At 40.2% G+C, this 21,332-nt stretch overlaps 1 protein-coding gene across 1 annotated transcript in view; it reads left to right on the top strand.

Annotated features, from left to right (window-relative positions):
- VAPA (VAMP associated protein A) overlaps window positions 1-21,332 on the top strand; it is a 33,186-nt gene that overhangs the window by 541 nt on the left and 11,313 nt on the right. Inside the window, exon 2 of the mRNA XM_069778998.1 lies at window positions 20,243-20,395. Coding sequence (XP_069635099.1) covers window positions 20,243-20,395 — 153 coding nt within the window. The remainder of the gene's footprint in view (window positions 1-20,242; window positions 20,396-21,332) is intronic.

Here is a 21,332-nt window from a genome sequence, read left to right as displayed (position 1 = left end):
GTCATCCCTTCGCCCGCCAGGCCCGGCCCTGGAGGAGCGGGGCCCGGGGAGGGGACGGGGCGCTGTCATCTCTGTGGGCGCGGGGGTCTGCGCGGCCGCCGGTCCCTCCCCGGGAGGTCTCCCTCTGGCTGTAGCGGGTAGGAGCGGCCCCGAAGCGGGCGCTGCAGCGGGGAGGGGAGCCGGCGGGGAACACTGGCTTCGGGAGGCTACCCTGCTCCCTGGCCTCCCCCCCCGCCCCGGAGGGCCGGCTGCGGGCGCCTGCCAGAGCCCGGCCCCGGCCGCCGCCGGCGGCGTCCCCCCGGGCTGCCGCGGGTTTGCGCCGTCGCTCTGGGCCGTGCGAGGAGGCGACCTGCGGGCGCTCGCAGCCCCTCCCCGGCCCGGCGCGTGACTCCCGCCCTTTCCGCCGGGTTGTCGCGTCTCGGGCGGGTTTGCGGTGCGTGGGGAGGCAGCGTGTCGGGAGTTCGTGTCCGTGGGACGCTGTGCCGACCGGCTGGCTCTGACCGGCCCGACGTGCTGCCGTCAAAACGGGCCCCCGTTGGCGCTGTTACCCTGCGGGCAGGGGCGGGGGGGGGGTGTCTCTCCTGAAAAATCAGGTAGTTGCGAAAAGGGAGGCTCTCGCGAGGATGCGTGATCCTTGAAAGGCAAGGGCATAAAGCAAAGCGTGACCGAATAAGTAGTTTTCAGTAGTTTCCTGTGATTGTATTTCATACCCGTAAGGGGCACTGAGAAGAGTCTTGTAACGTTTCAGGTTTGGAATCGGCAATCTTAGGTTTTTATTTTTTTTAAAGTTGTTAATGTTACCTGAACTTACGTTTTAAATCTTGTGACTCGTGTCAGCACATGTACTTCTCTAACCCTATAAATGTTTCTATTTTATTTTCCATTTTTAGTAGACTCATTTTCGTTGTTTTAGAGGGACAGAGTGGAATTTACGATGTTGTAAAAATCTTTAAATGGACAACTAGAGCAAATGAATGTTTATGATGGAGAAGAACACTGTATTCCCTCAAAAGACCTTTGGCTGGCCTGGCTTTTAGAAGTAAAGCTTAAGACTGGTTTATCAAAGATCTTTAACAAACTGTACTTGTTTTATTGATCCCTCAAATCAATTAAAACCCAAAGTCTGTCTGATCACACATACTAATTTCTTCTTCATAACTTCAGTTTTTAAATTGCACATCCATAGACAGAGACAAAACCATAGCGGGAATTTATCTTTTTCACTTCTATTCTGCGTTGTTGAAATGCTGCCAGGCCTGGCTGCACTCAGATTTCAATACTGTATTCTTATTGCAAGAACAGGTTGGAGGAAAATGCGTGATTTTTTTTTTTTTTTAATTAAAAAGCTACTGTGTCTAATTCGAAGCTTTCAAATGTTGAGCTGTCTTCAAGCTGGAAGTAAGCCGTATTTGATATGAAACGAAGTGTTGATACGGGGAATATAGAATAAATACTAGATTAGAAATTCTGTTTGTGTGAAGCCATTGTCAGTCAGGGATCTTCATTGTGCTGTGTTTATGTACTTAGAGCATGAAATGTGTATTCTTTAGGCATAAACTTTGGTTTCAGGCTAATGCATATATTGGGAAAATTTCTGTAGAGCAGACTAGGCAAAAACAAAATCTGAAGCATAATGAGACTGCAGTCTTAATACTCCATGGAAAGCACTCTCTATTACTATATTATTAACAGTAATATACTATAGAAAGAGCTATCTATTGAGAGAGCGTTGAGTGCACTCTCAATAAATATTTTCTAACTGCTTATTATTCTGAGGTGTTTAAAAAGGTTTGTGGGCTGCAAACTAATTCAGTTCTAAAGTACTGCACTGAAGAATACAATATTGGCAGAAGGGAATTCTGAGTGTTAAGTTTTAAAAAGTAATTGCTTAGTGAGAGAATGTATGACTCGGAATAAGTTTAACTTAGTGTAGGAAAATCATACAACTTTGTTTTTAAAAAAAGTTTGGGGTTTTTTTGGTGTGGCTAGCTATTCAGAGTTATTTTATCAGGACAATTATCCATTATTATTATTGACTTAATACTATTGATGTGTATGTAACAGAGATCCAGTTTAAGTCTAAACATCTGAACTGGACAAATAGCTTTGTTGGTTTTCTTGCCTCAGGAACTTAGAATGGATTTGCTGACCTTTAGGGTAACAGTGAAATGTGTTAGTACGTCCCTATGCAAACAATGATTTCAATTAAAAAGTACATATCTTAAGGAGTTGTTGACAAGGCTTTAAATTCATCACTGCCTGATTAAACTGTCTTTTTTTTCTTTTTTTTTTCTTTTTTTTCTTTAGATCTACTTTACTCGGTCAGCAAGAATAAGGTCTATGATAACGTTTATCCTGAATTTTATTCCACGCGATTCAGGGGGAGGTCTAATGTCCCACGGTGGCTAACACTTTACATATTTCCCTTGGTGACCAAAAGATTAGAATCCTGTTTTTATAGTACTTTGCATTCCTAGAAATTCCAGTCATTAATAGTGTTTTGGGTCATGGTTAATTGCTTCTATGATAGCTAGGTTTCTTTGGATTTTTGGAACCATCAGGAATACCTAAGGAAAACCACAAGACAAATAGCTACCTTTCAGAGTGTTGTGCAAATGTGGCAAGGGGGAAAACTGTACTTAAAAGTGATGAAACTAAGAGGTGGTTGATACACTACGTAATACTGCTTTCAGAGACTCGGTGTGGCGCACTGAGAATTCGCCTTGTGCTTCTTGTATCCAGGTCTTCAGCCATATTACTCCTGTAGGTTAGCTTTCTTCTGTATTTTAGTCCAACGTATTTTGTTTAGCTTCTCAAATCTGAAGTTGCTTGGGTTTCTTTAGGGCTGGATGGGAAGAAATGAAACATAAGACACTTAAAAGCAACTAATTAGGAAGGTGGAACATCTGCTTCTTACTGGGGTCTTTTTCATGTGACTCATGCACATAACCATTGTCTGTAGCTCTAGTTTAGTGAAGATTATGGTAACCTGGAATTGGTTCCTTGTGAGTAAATACATCTTTTTTTAAAAATATTTTTTTTAAATAGTTGTGTAGTTAAATAGCAGCACTTGAAGTTTTCAGTTCAAAGATTTCTAGCATTTTTATGGAAACCTGGTCTTCCTTAAGTCAAAGAAGCCAGTTTTGCAATTGTAAGTAACGTGTATTTAAGTTGGTCTTGGATGATGGTCCTTTTTAAAAAACCTTCACCAAATTTTTAATCAGTCATAAGACATGCTTCTGCAACACCTAACTGAAAATCAACACTAGTTGATTTGATGAGCCTTGGAAGATTAGTAGACAGTGTTCAGAATTTGAATTTCATGTGATTTAAGGTGTCTGACTAGTCAGACATTATAAAAATGTCTGAATATTCTAAATTAATATCCTTTATTGAAGTTCTTGCTTACAAGTGTGTGAAATCTAGTTATGTTACCTTTGTAAATGTCTCAAAATAATGAGGCACACTTTTCCTTTTTTTTTTGTTTTGTTTTTGTTTGTTGTTACCTCAAAGCTGGAAATAAGTCAGCAAGTAAGCAGACTAAAATCAACTTTTGAGCATGCCTGTGTGCAATAAATTTTCCCTTTGATGATTTGAGTTACTGGGAGAGATCAGTATAACAGATGATATTTAATTTCTGATTATTAATCTGATTCATAATCTGGGATTCTTAGTGTATAAAATCAGCTGTCAGCTGGTGTACGTTCAAATGACTCTTTCCATGTGAGGTAGAGAGCACTTCACTTAAGTATTATGGCTCATTCTGAAATGCAGATTTCGACAACCTTTTAAAGAGTAAAAAAATATTGCTGTAGATTATTTTGTAATTGTTACAGTGCTATTGGTAACATTGAAAGCCACAGGCTATGTGTTGCTGCAAATGGAGAGGGTGGAATTTAAAGGTAAAAATAGCTCAACGTTAAAAGCATCCCCTGCCCTCAAGGTCTGTTGCCAGAATTGGCCCAGGATATCTTTTAGTGTAGGCAGGGTTTGAAGTCCTCAAGTGTGATCTTACTGCCTTATTTGTGTGTGTCTTGATTATGTCAAATTTTACGCCTGTTTTCACTCTGTTCAAAGTTCGAGCAAATTTCTGATGTCCCAGCTTTCTAAGATAGGTTAAAAAAAAAAAAAAAAAAAAGATGATTGGGATGTCAATTTTCTGGTATCTTCATTCAAGAACATTTTTGAAACTAACAATGGGAGTGCAAAGGGAAAAAAATCCTAGTTGTGATTACTAACACAGTTGTGTCTTTTTGATACTTTGAAATGATTCCATTTAAGTTAATATTTTTGCTGGCTGAGTATTTTGTAATGACGAAGATTGAACGTCCCATAGAATGACTCAGTATTCAACAAGTAGTCTTTGACTTTTCTTTTTTTTTTTTTTAAATCCAAGAAGGATTCCTGGAATTGTTTACCCTTTCTATGTATCTCTGCTTCTGTCCATTGTTTCCTGGCTCAAATGTAATAGTTGTTAGTATTTTAGGTTTGGGGTTTTTTTAGGTTTTTGTTTGTTTGTTTGTTTTGGGGGGTTTTTTGTTTGCTTGGGTTTTTTTGTTGTTGTTGTCTTTTTGTTTTTTTGTTTTTTAAATGATAGGTATTAATGAAAACTGAGACACAAAATGATTGGTGGGAATGTGTTGAGGAAGAGAAAGGAAGATAATTTTTTTTACCAGGTGTTGCTTATGAGCTGATACTATGTTAATACAGATGTCTCTACCATGGTGTTAGACCGCATTTAAAACTAATAAAAAGAGAGTTGTATTGATCTGTGAAGTCAGGTGTATTATAGGTGTTAGTTTATATTTTGGCAGACCTAGTTTGCCATGTGTTTTAAGATTCAATAATGGAAGATTTTCCTATGCTGATAGAGGTATACAGCAGTGAAGATTTGGAGGTTTTGTCCTTTACCTGCAATTTGTAGGACTCTGTTTTACTTAATATTGCATCTTCACTAAACAGAGAAGCACCACCCAAACCTCACTGTCTTGTACTTCTATTGTAGTCATTGGCATAAAAGCTTCACCTTTACACTATAATTAGTATAAAGTGCCTACTTGTTCTGCTTGGTGATAGCCTAAGCAAGTGTTCTAGATCACTGTAATACATAATTATTAATATTGTAAAAAATACTGTATTATACATGAACACTGTACCATTGTTCAAAGCCAAGATGAAAAGTAGAAACTTACCATGAACAAGAGGAGCTATTTTATGCATCAGTTAATAGGTCTGAATATTTAGTGCGCTGTCTGTCCGTTGTGGTATTATAAGTTGTTCCTGTTTTGGCTCGACTGTGGTTTGTGAATATGTTTTACTTTCTGACCGACTTTGTCTTTGGGAGATGTTTGTTAACCAGATTTTTGTGACCGTCAGTCATTAGAGGATTATTACATGCACAGCTTACAAGCCGTAAATTCAAGCTGGAAAAGGCTGCTGGAGAGAGTTTACTGTTTGTAAAATGGGGAGAAAAAAATCACTAATTAGATAAGTATTACATTTTCCAGTGTGAAAGTTGTCAAATTACAAGGCTTTTATTGTCAGATGAGCTAGATAAGTTTGTATAAGCTAATTTCTTTAAAAAAAAAACAAACCCAAATGACTCTACTAAGATAATTTCTGATGTGCTATTGTTGAAAATAAAAATGCAGAAACACAAGTTAGAATTTTAGTAACTTTGTTTTCCTTAGGGTAGTAAGACTTTATCTGGTGCATAGTGATCTTGGCCTCTTTAGCTTCTCTTGCCTTTTAGTGTTTTTTTTTATATTGTATACAGTTACTTCATTGCATTGTAAATTATTTGGCAATGTAGATGTCATATTTCATTTTATGGTTTGAAAGTATTTAGAAATACATGGTTATGCAAATTAAAATAAATATTTACAGTTTATTTCTATATGAACAAGGTCTTGAGAATTAAGATAGTTTGATAAATATTATCCTGGTGTAGGACTTCAGGTGTTTGGTTTTTAACAACATGAATAAGGAGGAAAAGAAAAAGAAAAAAAAATAATTGTTTGCCTAAATTTTGAAAAGATAGTCATATCAGAATTTTTTCTTCCTTTGTTTCTCAAAATGTGGTCTCACTTGGGGTAATTCTTAATTTGACACTTCAGTGCTTGAATAGGTCTGACCTCGACAGTATGCAAAGCCTTAGAGGAAAGAACAAAGACCTGGAGATACATGGAATGTGGAATAAAATGCAGCATGAGTGTCCTGGGTAGAATGTGCCAGTCTGATCTGAGACCTCCTTCTCTCTCTATCTGTGTCTCTTTTTTTTTCATGTCTTCTGTGTGCATCCCCCAAACAAAATCTGATCTTGCCACTGGATTTACCAGATGTCATTATATTATTTCATAGAGTTATAGAATGGTTTGGGCTGGAAGGGACCTTTAAAGATCATCTAGTTCCAGCCCCCCTGCCATGGGCAGGGACACCTTCTACTAGACCAGGTTGCTCAAAGCCCCATCCAACCTGGCCTTGAACACTTTGAGGGATGGGGCATCCACAGCCTCTCTGGGCAACATGTTCCAGTGCCTCAGCACCCTCATCATAAAAAATTTGTTCCTCAAGTCCAATCTAAATGTACCCTCTTTCAGTTTAACTCCGTTGCCTCTTGTCCTGTCACTACAGGCCCTGGTAAAGAGTCTGTCTTTCTTACAAGCCCCCTTTAGGTATTTAAAGGCCACAATAAGGTCTCCCTGGAGCCTTCTCTTCTCCAAGCTGAACCACCCCAACTGTCTTAGCCTTTCTTCAGACTCTTCTGTGGAGAATGGAGCCTTCTGACCATTTTTGTGGCCCTCCTTTGGACCCCACTCTAACAGGTCCATGTCTATCTTGTACTGGGGGTCCCAGAGGTGGATGCAGTACTCCAGGTGAGGTCTCTCATGAGAGCAGGTTAGAGGGGAACAATCACCTCCCTTGACCTGATGGCCCCGCTTCTATTTGTGCAGCCCAGGATATGATTGGCTTTCTGGGCTGCAAGCATCCGTTCCCAGCTCATGTTCCATTTTTCATCCACCAGTACCCCCAAGTCCTCCTCCGCAGGGCTGCCCTCAATGCGTTCGTCCCCTGGTCTGTATTGGTATTGGGGATTGCCTTGACCCAGGTGCAGGACCTTGCACTTGGCCTTGTTGAAATTCATGAGGTTTGCATGGGCCCACCTTTCAAAGCCTGTCAAGGTCCCTCTAGATGGCATCCCATCCCTCAAGCAAATGAACATCACCACTTAGTTTGGTGTCATCTGCAAACTTGCTGAGGGTGTACTCAATCCCACTATGTTATTGATTAAGACATTGAATAGTATTGGTCCCAGTATGGATCCTTGAGGGATACCACTTGTTACTGGTTTCTGCTTGGACGTTGAGGCATTGACTGTAACTCTTTAGACATGAGCACCCAGCCAATTCCTTATCCATCTAACAGTCCATCTGTCAAACCCCTATCTCTTCAATTTAGAGATAAGAATGGGGCGGGACTCACAGAAGTCCAGGTAGATGGCATCCGTAGCTCTTCCCTTGTCCACTGATGCAGTTACTCCATTGTAGAAGGCTGCTAGATTAGTCAGGCACGATTTGCCCATGGTGAGGCCGTGCTGGCTGTCTCTAACTCCCTGTCTTCTATATGTTTCGATGTATCTTCTAGGAAGGTCTGTTCCATGATCTGAATATTGAAAATTTGATACAGAGGAATCTGCAAAACTAATAATTAAGTTGCAGGTAAAAGAGCTTAGTGGAAAAATGTAAGGTAGAGAAGGGACAAGCTATAAAATAAACTGCAGGACAGCTGTTAGGCTATTGGAAGCTTAATAAGGACATTTCTAAAGGATGGACCAGTGTCATGTTTGAATTTGGTTTAGTATCTTCATTAGTGACCCTGGTATGGGTGGGACTGTGCTGGTAGAGCTCATTGGTAATGCAAAGTTAGGAGGTGTGATGAACGCAAAAAAATTTGTGCATTTGATGTGTGCTAATAATAGAACTGCTGTTTTCTCATTTTAGTTGAAAGTGATGAAGGAGTAAAACTAGAGACTAGTACTTAATCACAGATTTATTGCAAGTGTGATGAGTCATGAAATGGGGCAAGTATGAGACTGTAGTTGTGTAGTGAGGGAAGTATTAATGCCAAGGTTTATGGCATTGATGAAGCTTTATCTGAATGGTGCAAAGAAAAAGTTATTAATGTAAGTGAAGTAGAATAGCTTGGCTTGTTTATCTTAGCAAAATGAAGACTGAAAGGGGATCTGATTGCTATCTATAAATATATTGGAAAAAGTAAGCACTGGGGAAAAGAAAAGCTATGTAGGCTAAAGGGTAGGATTGGTACAAAAAGGAACTGGCATCAAGTGGCTGTGAATGTATTTAGATCATTAGAAACTAGTTGAATTTCAAATATGAATCATGTCAGTCTGAACCAACATTCTAAATATTATGTGTGCAAAAATAGTTTTAAATTCGTCAGATACCATCTTACAAAATGGTTTGTTTCCTGTGGACTTCAGAAGGCTTCTCCTAGGTCATGAGGTTACAATGTTCTTGAAAGTTTGGTAGGGCAATGGTGGTACCTAATGATGTACTTAAGCTAGAAGCTAGTATGTGATGTTACATTCCAAGACATTAGAATAGCTTGACTGCGATATACGTTTAATGGTTTTTTCTTTGTAAGAAGGGATGTTCATACTTTTAAAAATCATATACATAGGAGTAACTGCTCCATATGTGAAGTAAACTTAGTAATTGTAATCCATAGGAATATGATGTTGATTTAACATGTTAACAGTATGATGTTAATTTGGCCGCTAAGTCTAGTAGACCCAGTGAAAGTAAAAACTAGACATCTCCTAGACATGTTCCGTGTTGCAGCTCAAGTTAGAGCTCTAGCTGCTTCTGTACACATCAGCTGACTGGTCCTGGGAAGCGTGGCTGTGTTAGCTCAGCTCAGTACTGTGATGTGAAGGTAGTGAGGGAATGGAGTTTATGATCTTGTCTGAGTGACAAGACTGTGACTGAATGCAACTTTTATTTAAACCAGGTGTTTGTTTTCCTGAGTGACTGTGATATGCTGTACTTGGCTTTTGGAGATTTGGGAGATGAAGACTGTAGTCTGTACTTCCAGAGAATGAAAGGTCACCCTGAAACTGAAGTGAGCTGTTCATGTCTTTGGGAGGTAGTCCAGATTAGCTAGACCTGTCTGTAGGAAATTTTAATGTCTGATATTTAAGCCTGTTCAGACTGGGCTCTGTGTTACATGCTGAGGTTGGACACCATCTAACAGTCAAACACTGAAACTGTTGGGGTTTTTTTAAGAGAACTTTCTGGGCTTTTGTCCACCGTGGGAGAAGTGTGAAATTAATTTATTTTTAAAGTGAAGTTGTTACACTGTTGGGATACTACTTGCAAGGAAACTGGTGAAAACCACAAGAGCTCTGGTGTTCTGTTCAATGTTTGAGTCTGGTCTCTGATACCCAGTTCTTGGAGCACACTGGGAAAAGTGCTAGGTAACAGCTTTTGGTCAGGTATTCTGTGGAAAGACTGATTTTCTGTGTGCCACTACAGCTGTCATCTGAGATGATTGCAGGGATTCTGATTACTGCTCTGGAGTTTGAAGAGTACCTTGTATGTTGTGATTCAGATCAGAAAGGTGTATCCGGTTGGAAATTTTGTATTTTGAGGATGCATGCATATTTTAAGCTGCTGAATATTTGAATATTTTAAAAAGCAGATCGGGACTTTTCAGCGTCACTGAAACCTTTTGTAAGCTATAGCAGGTTAAAATACAAAGCAAGTTTAAAAGGGGAAAAAAGGGGAAAAGTTATTTGTTTATTTAGTTCTGTTGTTCAAATCTGCTATTTGTAATAGTATTCTCTGAAATCTAAGAGCCTCTGTAATTATCAAATTCATTAGTTATCCTACCTTATGCAAGTAAAGAGAATAGTTGCTCCAGCAAGCAGGGTTTATAACACAGCCCTTACTTAACTACATTGTTGATGTTGCATCTGTACTGAAAGATTGCTTGTACATATTACTTAGTTGTTTCAGGACTTTGGGGATAGTTTGCTGGTTTAAATGTTCATGTTCAGCAGTAGTATTTCTACTGTTCTTGTTATTTCAATGGTGAGAGAGCTTTGGGATGAATAATACTTTATCATTAGATTCTTAAGACTTTATCCTAGTAGAATTATGAGCTACCATTTTTAGTCTGCTCTTAATTCGTATTTGGCAAGCATAAATTGCAAGTAAGGAATGCACAACAACGTGGAGGTTAAGTTTAAGTAACAAACGTGCCTTTGATGTTAGTAACATGACAGTTCTTTACTAGTGCCACTCTTTCAATAGGAAAAATGTCAACAATAGACATATATGACTGAATTGGACTCAGACTGCTAGATTTTAAAGCTTAAGCTAAATACAAATATTAATATATTTGGGTGAAGTTATTCCATGTTATACTATCTTATTAGTAGTGTTTGTTGTTGTTGTTGAGGCTAAAGAAACCATTGTTCATATATAACATCAAATGCAGGACAGTCTCCTTTTAGTCTGTATTTTATCTAATCTATAAAGTAGATAATGTTCTCTTTATTAGAATTCATGGTAACGATCTGTGGCTGTACTTCACCCTTAACATAGATGCTTATTGCATTTTTACTGTGTTTTTGGCCACTAACAACATGTCAGTAACAAGCTGGGATGAATATGAAATTTTGATCCAGAAAAAAAAGTAAGAAAAAAATTGTTTGTTTTGTCTGCTTTGAAATGCCACTGTATTGTATTTCTGTCTTTTCTCTATCAGAACGGCAGGCAAAAGGTTTCAATTCCCATTTTACAGAAGAAGGGAGCCTACAGAGGGTGGAAGCAAGGACAGGTAGCCTGGGAGGAATACAGAGAAATTGTCTGAGCAGCCAGGGAACAGGTTAGGAAAGCCAAAGCCCTGGTAGAATTAAATCTGGTCAGGGATGTCAAGGGCAACAAGTATGTCGGTGATAAAAGTAAGACTAGGGAAAATGTGGGCCCTCTCCAGAAGGAAATGGGAGACCTGGTTACCCAGGACATGGAGAAGGCTGAGGTACTCAACAACATTTTGCCTCAGTCTTCACCAGCGAGTACTCCAGCCACACTGCCCAAATCGCAGAAGGCAAAGTCAGGGACTGGGAGAATGAAGAACCGCCCACTGTAGATGAGGTTCAATACTGTCTAAGGAACCTGAAGGTGCACAAGTCCATGAGGTGCATCCACGGGTCCTGAGGGAACTGGCAGATGAAGTTGCTGAGCCACTATCCATCAAATTTGAGAAGTCATGGCAGTCCGGGGAAGTTCCTACTGACTGGAAAAGGGGAAACATAACTCCTCTTTTTAAAAGGGGAAAAAAGGAAGACCTGGGGAACTACAGGCCAGTCAGTCTCACCTGCGTGCCGGGCAAGATCATGGAATGGATTCTCCTGGAAACTATGTGTTGTGGTTTAACCCTAGCCAGCAACTAAGCACCACATAGCTGCTCACTCACTTCCTGCACTACCCAGTGGGATGAGGGAGAGGATCGGGGGCGGGGGGGAAAAGTAAAACTCATGGGTTGAGATAAGAACAATTTAATAGAACAGAAGGGAAGAAGATAATAATGATGATAATAACAATATTAAAATGACAATAATAAAATAATTGGAATATACAAAGCAAGTGATGCACAATGCAATTGCTCACCACTTGCTGACTGATGCCCAGTTAGTTCCCGAGCAGTGATCCCCTCCCAGGCCACCCCCCCCCAGTTTATATACTGGGCATGACGTCACATGGTATGGAATACCCCTTTGGCCAGTTTGGGTCAGCTGTCCTGGCTGTGTCCCCTCCCAACTTTTTGTGCCCCTCCAGCCTTCTTGCTGGCTGGGCACGAGAAGCTGAAAAATCCTTGACTTAGTATAAACACTACTTAGCAGCAACTGAAAACATCAGTGTGTTCTCAACATTCTTCTCGTGCTAAATCCAAAACTCTATACCAGCTACTAGAAAGAAAATTAAATTTATCCCAGCCGAAACCAGGACACTATGCTAAGGCACGTGGAAAATAAGGAGGTTGTTGGCGACAGCCAGCATAGCTTCATGGAGGTCAAATCATGCATGACAAATTTGGTGGTCTTCTACGACAGGGTTACAGCATTGGTGGATAAGTGAAGAGCAACTGATGTCATCTACCTGGAGTTGTGCAGAGCATTTGACACTGTCCAGCACAACATCCTTGTCTCTAGATTGGAGAGACATGGATTTGGCGGATGGACCCCTCGGTGTATAAGGAATTGGCTGGATGGTCGCACTCAGAGTTGTGGTCAATGGCTTGGATGTCCGAGTGGAGAGCAGTGATGAGTGGTGTTCCTCAGGGATCAGTATTGGGATCAGCGCTGTTTAACATCTTTGTCGGGGACATGGAACAGTGGGATGGAGTGCACCCGTAGCAAGTTTGCTGACATCACCAGGCTGTGTGGTGGGTGTGGTCAACACGCTGGAGGGAAGGGATGCCACCCAGAGGGACCTTGACAGGCTTGAGAGGTGGGCCCGTGTGAACTTCATGAAGTTCAGCAAGGCCAAGTGCAAGGTCCTGCATGTGGGTCGGGGCAATCCCAAGCACGAATACAGGCTGGGCAGAGAGCAGCCTTGCAGAGAAGGACTTGGGGGTGTTGGTTGATGAGAAGCTCAACATGACCTGGCAATGTGTGTTTGCAGCTCAGAAAGCAAACCGTATCCTGGGCTGCATCAAAAGAAGTGTGACCAGCAGGTCGAGGGAGGTGATTCTGCTGCGCTACTCCGCTCTCATGAGACCCCACCTGCAGTACTGTGTACAGCTCTGGGGTCCCCAACATAAGAAGGACATGGATGTCTTGGACCGAGTCCAGATGAGGGCCATGAAGATGGTCAGAGGGCTGGAGCACATCTCCTATGAAGACAGGCTGAGAGAGCTGGAGAAGGCTCCAGGGAGACCTTATAGCAGCCTTCCAGTACCTAAATGGGGCCTACAAGAAAGCCAGAGAGGGACTTTTTACAAGGGCATGTAGTGATAGGACAAGGGGTAATGGCTTTAAACTGAAATAGGGTAGATTTAGATTGGATATAAGGAATAAGTTCTTTACTGTGAGGGTGGTGAGGTGCTGGGACAGGTTGCCCAGAGAGGTTGCGGATGCCCCATCCTTGGAAGTGTTCAAGGCCAGGTTGGATGGGGCTTGGAAAAACCTGGTCTACTAGACCAGGAAGGTGTCCCTGCCCATGGCAGGGGGGTTGGGACTAGATGATCTTTAAGGTCCCTTCCAACCCAAACCATTCTATGATTCTATCACCAGCCCCCAGTAAAGCATGCATGCCAGCATCTGCACAAGCACCTCTAGTAAACTGTATAGCCATATATAAGCTCTGCTTGCCCCTTTGACAGAGGAAGATGAGCTCTTTTAGGATTAAAAAAATGCACATTGTTTCAGCATTTTTTAGAAGGAAAAATCTTTGATGGATACATCATCAGCATGGATGCTGGCAGCATGTCATTGTGGGGAGCTCAGATAAAATTTCATGTTACCCCTTGTAAACAATTCTAGCCTAGAATCAGCCTTAAGGAGCTGTGGACATTGAGGTGTGTCAGCTTTCTTATAAAGCCTTTGTTGCATTCTGATGTTTACATGCAGGTTGATGACAAAACTAATAACTATTTCTGAAGTGCCAGGTTATAATAACAAGTGAAAGATTCTGTATTGCTCTAATATATGGATATCTACCTGAGAGCCATGGTTATTTGTAGGTGTTATTAATCTTGCACCTTCATCCACTGATTATTCCTGATCATTCAGACCTATAATGTATTCATCCATGAAGCCTAAGCTGTTATGCTTCATAAACCATGAATATTTTAACATAGGTGATCTGTTGGAGTTGGAATTTTTCTTCCAGTTGAAGAAGGTATTTGAATGGTCATGGGTTTGCTATTTCAAGAGGAAGGAATTATGTTCATTGGCAATGCATGTTACAGATTCTCTTCAGATGGTTTTCACAGAGGTCTGCATATTAATTTCTTAAAACTAATTTATGGAAATAAAAAACATTCCTCTCTTTCGTGTCAGCTGTGTCACCTATGCCTTTTTCAGAAAGTACTATAAAATCCCATTTGGAGCAATAAAGTGCTTTTTGTACATCTTAAGACAAGTTTTCTTATCTGACAGTCAAGGTAGTTTTGGTCTCTTTCATTTTAGACATCTTTCCTTCAGTACTCTTGGTGGAAGATGATCAGGTCAGGGAATACTTAAGTAAACTGGACATACCTAAGTCCGTGGGCCCTGATGGAATGTACCCACGAGTGCCGAGGGAACCGGCAGGTGGAGAAACAGGCTGACAGGCACCTTGTGAAGTTCAACAAGAAGTGCAAAGTCCTGCACTTGGGGAGGAACAACCCCCCATGCACCAATACGTGTTGGGGTCTGACCGGATGGAAAGCAGCTTTGCAGAAAAGGTCCTGGAGGTCCTGGTGGACACCAAGTTGACCATGAACCAGCAATACGCCCTTGCAGCAAAGAAGGCCAATGGTATCCTGGGCTGTATTAGGAGGAGTGTTGCCAGCAGGTCAAGGGAGGTGATCCTTCCCCTCTACTCAGCCCTTGTGAGACCATAGCTGAGTGCTAGGTCCAGGTCTGGGCTCCCCACTACAGGAGGCATGGACATACTGGAGAGAATCCAGTGAAGGGCTACAAAGATGATGAACAGACTGGAGCATGTCTCCTGTGAGGAAAATCTGGGAGAGCTGGGACTGCTCAGCCTGGAGAAGAGAAGGCTTAGGGGGATCTTATCAATATCTACAAATACCTGAAGGGAGGGTGCAAAGAGGACAGAGTCAGGCTCTTTGCAGTGGTGCCTGGTGTCAGGACCAGAGGCAATGGGCACAACCTGAAACACAGGAGGTTGCCTCTGAACATCAGGAAACACTTTTTTTTGTTTGTTTGTTTTTTACTGTGAGGGTGACCGAGCACTGGCACAGGTTGCCTGGGGAGGCTGTGGAGTCTCCATCCTTGGAGATATTCAGAAGCCATCTAGACATGGCTCTGGGCACCTGGCTGTGGCTGTCCCTGCTTGAGCAGGGGATTTCGCCCAGATGACCTCCAGAGGTCCCTTCCAACCTCAACCATTCTGTGACTGTTATGTCAAATGATTAAATTAGAAAATTCTTTATTACATCATATGAATGTACATTACATGGGGCTATGTTAATTTAACTTATTCTTTCTTTAATCTGTCATTACTTCTAATTCTGGCAGAATGAGTTAATGGAGATCTTACTCTGTTCCTGTCAGGTCTATCATAAAAGTCAGTGAACTTGTTCTCAAAATATTTCTTGCTGGCTTTACGATACTACTGCTAGGTTTTATCCTTCTGACTTTAACTCCTTTCTCGTTCATTAGGGCTCAAATTGTCAAATGCAGTAAATGATTTTTCTTTACCTGCTCAACCTGACTTTATTGTGTGCTGAAAGAAAACTACCCTGCCTGCGTTTGCTTTGATAAAGATGCCTTGAAGTGTTCTGTATGTTTCAAGTGCTCTTGGAATTTCAAAGGTGGTTGAAGCAATGGTCAAAGAACAGCATCCCACTTAAAGCATATAATCCCAATAGTTTTTGAAGTTAACACTGTAACTTACACATTTTAAGGAGTTTGGATTCCTTTTGCCAGTCTGTGTACTTTTTTAATGTGTACTTATGTTGTTTTTAGATGTGGCTGAATATATTACTTCACTGTGCCAGTACAGTTTACAGTTTACAGCTTAAATAAACTTTAGTTCTGTGCATGAAATAGAGTGCTTTGTGGCAGTCAGCTTAGGTATTAGGTTTTATAACAGCTACAGTTCAATGTCTTAAATTGAAGAGGACAATATACTTAACACTTAAGCTGTTTCATGTAAAATGCTGTTGAATTTGTTTAATAATGCATCCTCATTTTTTGTACAACTCTACAAGTTATCTGCCTGTTAATTATCAAAGATTTTATGTAACTTAATAAAAAGATAATTTCTTATCCAATTTTAGGTAGAGGTGATATTCTGTGATGGGCTCTGTGTGTACATTACAACAGCCTTACTAGTTTTGAATGGAGCTTCTTAATACCCAACCCTGTCCACTTCTCAGAAGTTCTTTATGTTCACTCTGTACTAGCAACAGCTAGAGATAGTGGCAGTGATCTCTCACCTTTCCCAGGGGTACCACAGGCTGAGGAGGTTTGTCTAAGCTCTTCCTTCCCACTCTAGAAAAGCGTCCATGTCATTTTTTTCCTGTATGTTTGACTGTCCCAGGCGGTAGAAGGATGACTTTTGGAGCTGAGGAACTGAAGGAGACCTGAATTTGAAGACAAAATGACACTGTTGATCAAAAAGATCTCCGTACAGGTCCTACTTGTCCAGTAGTACATAGTATTTTGATTTTACTGCAGTGTAACTGGCAAGCTTGTGGCAGGCTGGGAAACTTGGCCCTGTGTTTCAGCAGTGGAAACTGGCTCTTCAGAATCTGTGTAATTTCTTTCTGCCCACTAGTTGCTGTAGTCCGAGATGTGTAGTTGCCAGGGGCAACCCCAGCATTAATGTTGCGGTGGCTGCACTGTAAGATTGCCGGAATAGAAATTCAGTCCATAATGATTTTGGAGATCTCTGGTATTTCTGAGGGTGATTAGGCAGGTGTCTTGTCATTCCTTTCTAAGGCCCTTGTAAGTCAAAAAGAGAGGAAAAATCTTGGCGTGGATTGTCATTGCTCCATTCAAAACAGTTGGAATAACCTGGCATTCTCACAACTTTTATTCTAGGAAGATGCTGTAATTGGCATCTTGAATTTACACTACTAAGTGCGTTGCTGAACTCCCTGTCCCCTTTAAAGTAGGTCTGACTCCCAGAGGTTGTTAGATTGAAATTACAGGTTTATAAAACAATAATCTCTTGTCGTTAGACATCATAGTTACATCAGTATAGCTTGAGCCTTTTATTAGTTAAATTACTACAGCTTCTGAAAATCCTAGTTGCAAATCCAGAAGTCCATTGTCTTAAGTTCTACAAATATAAGACAAAAGATAGTCTTAAGCAGTTTACAGTGGGAGTATTGGGCAAACAACAGTAGATGAATACTCATGAGGTATTTTGTGTGGTGGGTACAGTTAGACATGAGCTTGTCTGAGGTTAGGTGCTCAAATAAAAACCGGCTTTGGCCTGGGTGTCATGCAAGCAGAGAGAGAGATGCTCTTTTTGAGAGTGTAATGCTGTCCTAGTGAAGCTGCATGTTTTCTGAGATGAAGTTGGCATGTATCTTGGTGCATGTGCAGAATGTCTGTGTCCGTCTTAGCCTGTTCTTTTCCTTGTTCAGTTGCAGTCTGTGCAGCATGACATAAAATATTTCTCCTTCCTGGTTCTCCCTCTCCCCCTGCCTTCTCCTGTTTTTCTCAAGGAACCATCATGATTTAGGCTTTTGCACTCAGGCCATTAGTGCCAGCTTGTACTTTATTTCCCCACTCCCCCAAGGGTAGCGGTATTTATGTTTGTGTGAATGGGAACTCCAGAATCCTTCTGCTGTTGCATGGTTTCTTTTTTGAAGGATAAGTCGTGCTAGTTTAGATTGTGTGGCTCCTCTGAATGGTAATAGACTTTTTTTTTTCTGATTTACTATCCATGTGTCTGCTCCTGCCTGTCCATGCTCAGATCAGCACTGTCTGTTATGCATATGTCTTTATGCTACTAAACTACCAAAATAGCTGGGTTCTGCAGGAACAGTGAAATTTAGTCATCTTTTCCTTTTGTGCAACAGTTTGTTACCAGCTCTTTGTTGAATCTGATGGTTGTGAGTCTCAAGAGGCTTTATACAGTTTTTCTTTCTTTAAAGCTTATAGAAGCAGGTGAAAGGTAAAGCTGTCAGAAGGGTCCTCTAGACCTTGAAAAAAATTTCAGTCCGCTCTGAAAGAAATGTCTGATACTAAAAAAATGTCCCTGAGCTAAAGGCTCTTTTTTGGGAATTATCCAGGAAATGCAAAGGAGGTCACTGCATTCATGCACATGGGGAACAAAAGCAGATTGTTTTTTTTTTTTTAATTATCTGTGGTGTTAGAAATTATAATAAATATCAAAATAATTTGAAGAGTATTTTGAATCCTATCTCTTTATTATGCACTTTGAGAAGGCAGACTTGAGGGGACCTTTCATGTCTCAAAAGAAGCAGAACTTTTTTTTTTAAGTTTAAAAACCAGTTTATCATCAGTTTATAAATTCATTGCTGCTTTGTCTTGAAACAAGCTATTTTTGAATAGTGTAGCTCCTTTTCTAGGTGACTGTGCCTTTCAAAATGAGCCTCTGAACTGAGCCTGTTTTTCCTTTGAGCAGAATTTCCTTAGTAATAGTAGTTGAGAAGATGGAGAAGCAGAGCTCCTCAGGTTTTCTAGAGTTGCAGTTAAAAAAAAGCAACCCACACTTTTGAAAGCCAGATTCAAGGTGCTGTATGCTGCTGGCCACTGCAAAGGCAATGCTTAGATGACTGTTAGTAAAGCTCCCAGAATAACTTCCTCAAAAGTGTTTGTGAAGCTCAAAAGAGTGAATGTTTGGTCTTTTCTGAGTGTATTGCTAGTCTTAGATTTAGAGGAGTATTCAGCTGCCTGATTTTAGTTCAGCTTGTGGTATGAGTGATGGGAGTTATTTTTGGATCATGCTCTGTAAGTAAGTGCAACTGAATCCTGCAAGAGCCATGAAGAGGCAAGTGACAGGAAACTTTGAAGTAGTTTTGTAAATCTTCTTGGGGGCTGTGTCAAATTTGCTTGGATTGAGAGGGTGGCTATTTTGTCCACTGTATAAAGCCAGATTAGAAAGTTTCAGACAAGTAATACCAGTTCCTATTTTCTCAAAAGAGCCTCATTGAATGTAAACCTAGCTCATGTGTATCTTCATCTACACCTCGGTATTCTGATTCTCAGTAATTCCCATTTTAGTCCTTTATTGATTTGTATCTTGGTGTTTTGTGTCAAGACTGTTTAGCACTCTCTCAAAATCAAGGATTTGGAATGAGAGTGAGTTATAGAAACAAAGACATCGCTCAGATAGTGAGCCCTCTAGTGTCATAACATGTTTGATACTGGCCAGTACTGTTTCCTTCAGAGTAATCCAGACACTTCTGTGGAATAAGGTGTTCAGAAAAGAATTGGCTTCCTTTGTCTCATGTAGTTAGTGGTTTTGTTGTACCTTACCACTTGTTCATATCACGTATATTTTTAATCCAGTTTAATTTAAAATTTGCTTTTGTTGTGTTTTTTTAATGGAAAAGTAGTTGTCATGTTTTCAATACTGATGAAAATTATTTTGTGGTAATTTAATGTGTAATTTTTAAAGAACAATAAAGAAGGTTCTTAAAAGTTAATGTACACATGGAATATTATTGAATAAATTTCATGTTCATATGAGATTCCATATTCTAAGTTGCATTCTTCTTGTGCCTGTGCAGTATTGCTTTCAGGTGTCACAACCGTAAGGGAGATTAACAAGCTCAGGACACTGTGAACCTTACTTGCTTTTTGTGCTGTTGCTGTATGGCATCACACAGAGGTGATCTCTGATGGAAGACGTGCTTTTGCAGCTTGACACTGAAAGTACGCTTCTTGTCCAATCCAGTCGTAGAGGCAATTCCTATCCTGATAGTTTAACTTAAACACAGTTTAGAGTACGTGCATAAACAGCGTATCATCTCTTGCCTATTTTGAGTTTAAAAAATGAGGCTGATGTCTGTTTCTGTCAAGTCTGTAGGAGCTCAGAAGCGCAATAGAAGTTGAAATCTCAAGAGCAGTTAGCATATTTCAGTATCAGTGTTTTCTTTCTTTAAACATTTGAAAGGGTTCCAAAGTATGTGTTGCTTCTATTCCTAAAGAAAAATCCAGCAAAATTTACTTTTGCATATGACCATTACCTTCTAGGTATTAAAATGTTAAGAATGATTTGGTAAAATTAGCATATGTATATATGAACTTTTTGTGCCAGCAGCTTGAGCCTGTCATACTATTTAAGAGTTATTTGTTCACTGCTGTAATGTGTATTATTATAACTAAGGTGATAGAGCATACTTTGCATGTAACAGTTTATGTGCTTAACAGAACTATGATTTAACTTGCTTTTAGAAGTTTGTTGCCATCAAGTTATATTTTAAGAGTAATTTGTACTGTATAAACAGGTTTCTTTTCCAGAGATACATACATATTTTAAAAAATCAACTCTTTTTACAGGTCCCTTTACAGATGTAGTAACTACAAATCTTAAACTACGAAATCCATCAGATAGAAAAGTATGCTTCAAAGTGAAGACCACAGCACCTCGTCGATACTGTGTGAGGCCGAACAGTGGAATTATTGACCCAGGATCATCTGTAATTGTTTCAGGTAAAAACAGATATATGCAGTTGTAGGTTAGGCGTTTTTAGGCCTTTTATGAAGTTCTCCAATGCTTGATCTTAGAGGCTGTTCAAAGTATGTCAGCTTTTTAAAAAGATTTTTTTAAAAATAAAACCATTCCCCTTCATTAGTGCAATGTCAACTTGACATAGAGCTGCAATGATACATGAAAAATCCTCCATACAGAAATACTTGCCAGTCATCACATTTATCTGCAGCTCTCTGAAAGGAGGAAAAGTTGGAAATGGGTAGTGACATTAACAGTACCTTTGCTTCAGACTATTCATGCTTGTATCTTGAAGTAGGGCATTGCTTGGCTGCTCTGATGTGTTTAAAGTTTAACATTTGACAATTCATTACATTTAAAAAAAAATAAAAATTCATTCACAATTGTAGGCTAGTTGTTTTGACTGTAGCATTGGTCCCTGAACTCTGTTGTTTCATAATTCTTGCATTTATTACAGTAGTATATGTTAAGTGGCATTCATTAAATTGCTTTTTAAAAATTGTATTTTCTGTTATTTTAGGTAGCTGGAGCAGTTTGTTGCCCTTAAATTTGAAAAATCTAGTACCTTTCACTATAGAGACACTCCGTCCTTATTCTGTTTTTGGTTTTTTGGGTGAGGGGATTAAAAAAAGAACCCTTACTTTTCAGCAGCATGAGCCCTGAAGCCAGAGAATACTATTTTTTTCCATGAAACTCCATGTAGGTTTGGCTTACATACTTCATTCTGACAATCCACAGAATTTTGATAGCTGGACATATAATGGTCTAATCCTATACTGGACTTTACAGTGTCAAAAAGACCAGGTGTTAGTAATCATGGGAGCAGGTGTTCTCCAGAAAATGGGAAAAGACTGGGTATCAGTCTTCTGATTTGATAAATGATTTTTGTAGGTCATTCTCCCAATCATTTTGAGGTAG

Source organism: Haliaeetus albicilla, chromosome 3 (assembly GCF_947461875.1).
Source record: "Haliaeetus albicilla chromosome 3, bHalAlb1.1, whole genome shotgun sequence".
NCBI lineage: Eukaryota > Metazoa > Chordata > Aves > Accipitriformes > Accipitridae > Haliaeetus > Haliaeetus albicilla.
The sequence above is the reverse complement of the archived record's forward strand: the minus strand, read 5'-3'. Positions and strand labels throughout refer to the sequence as shown.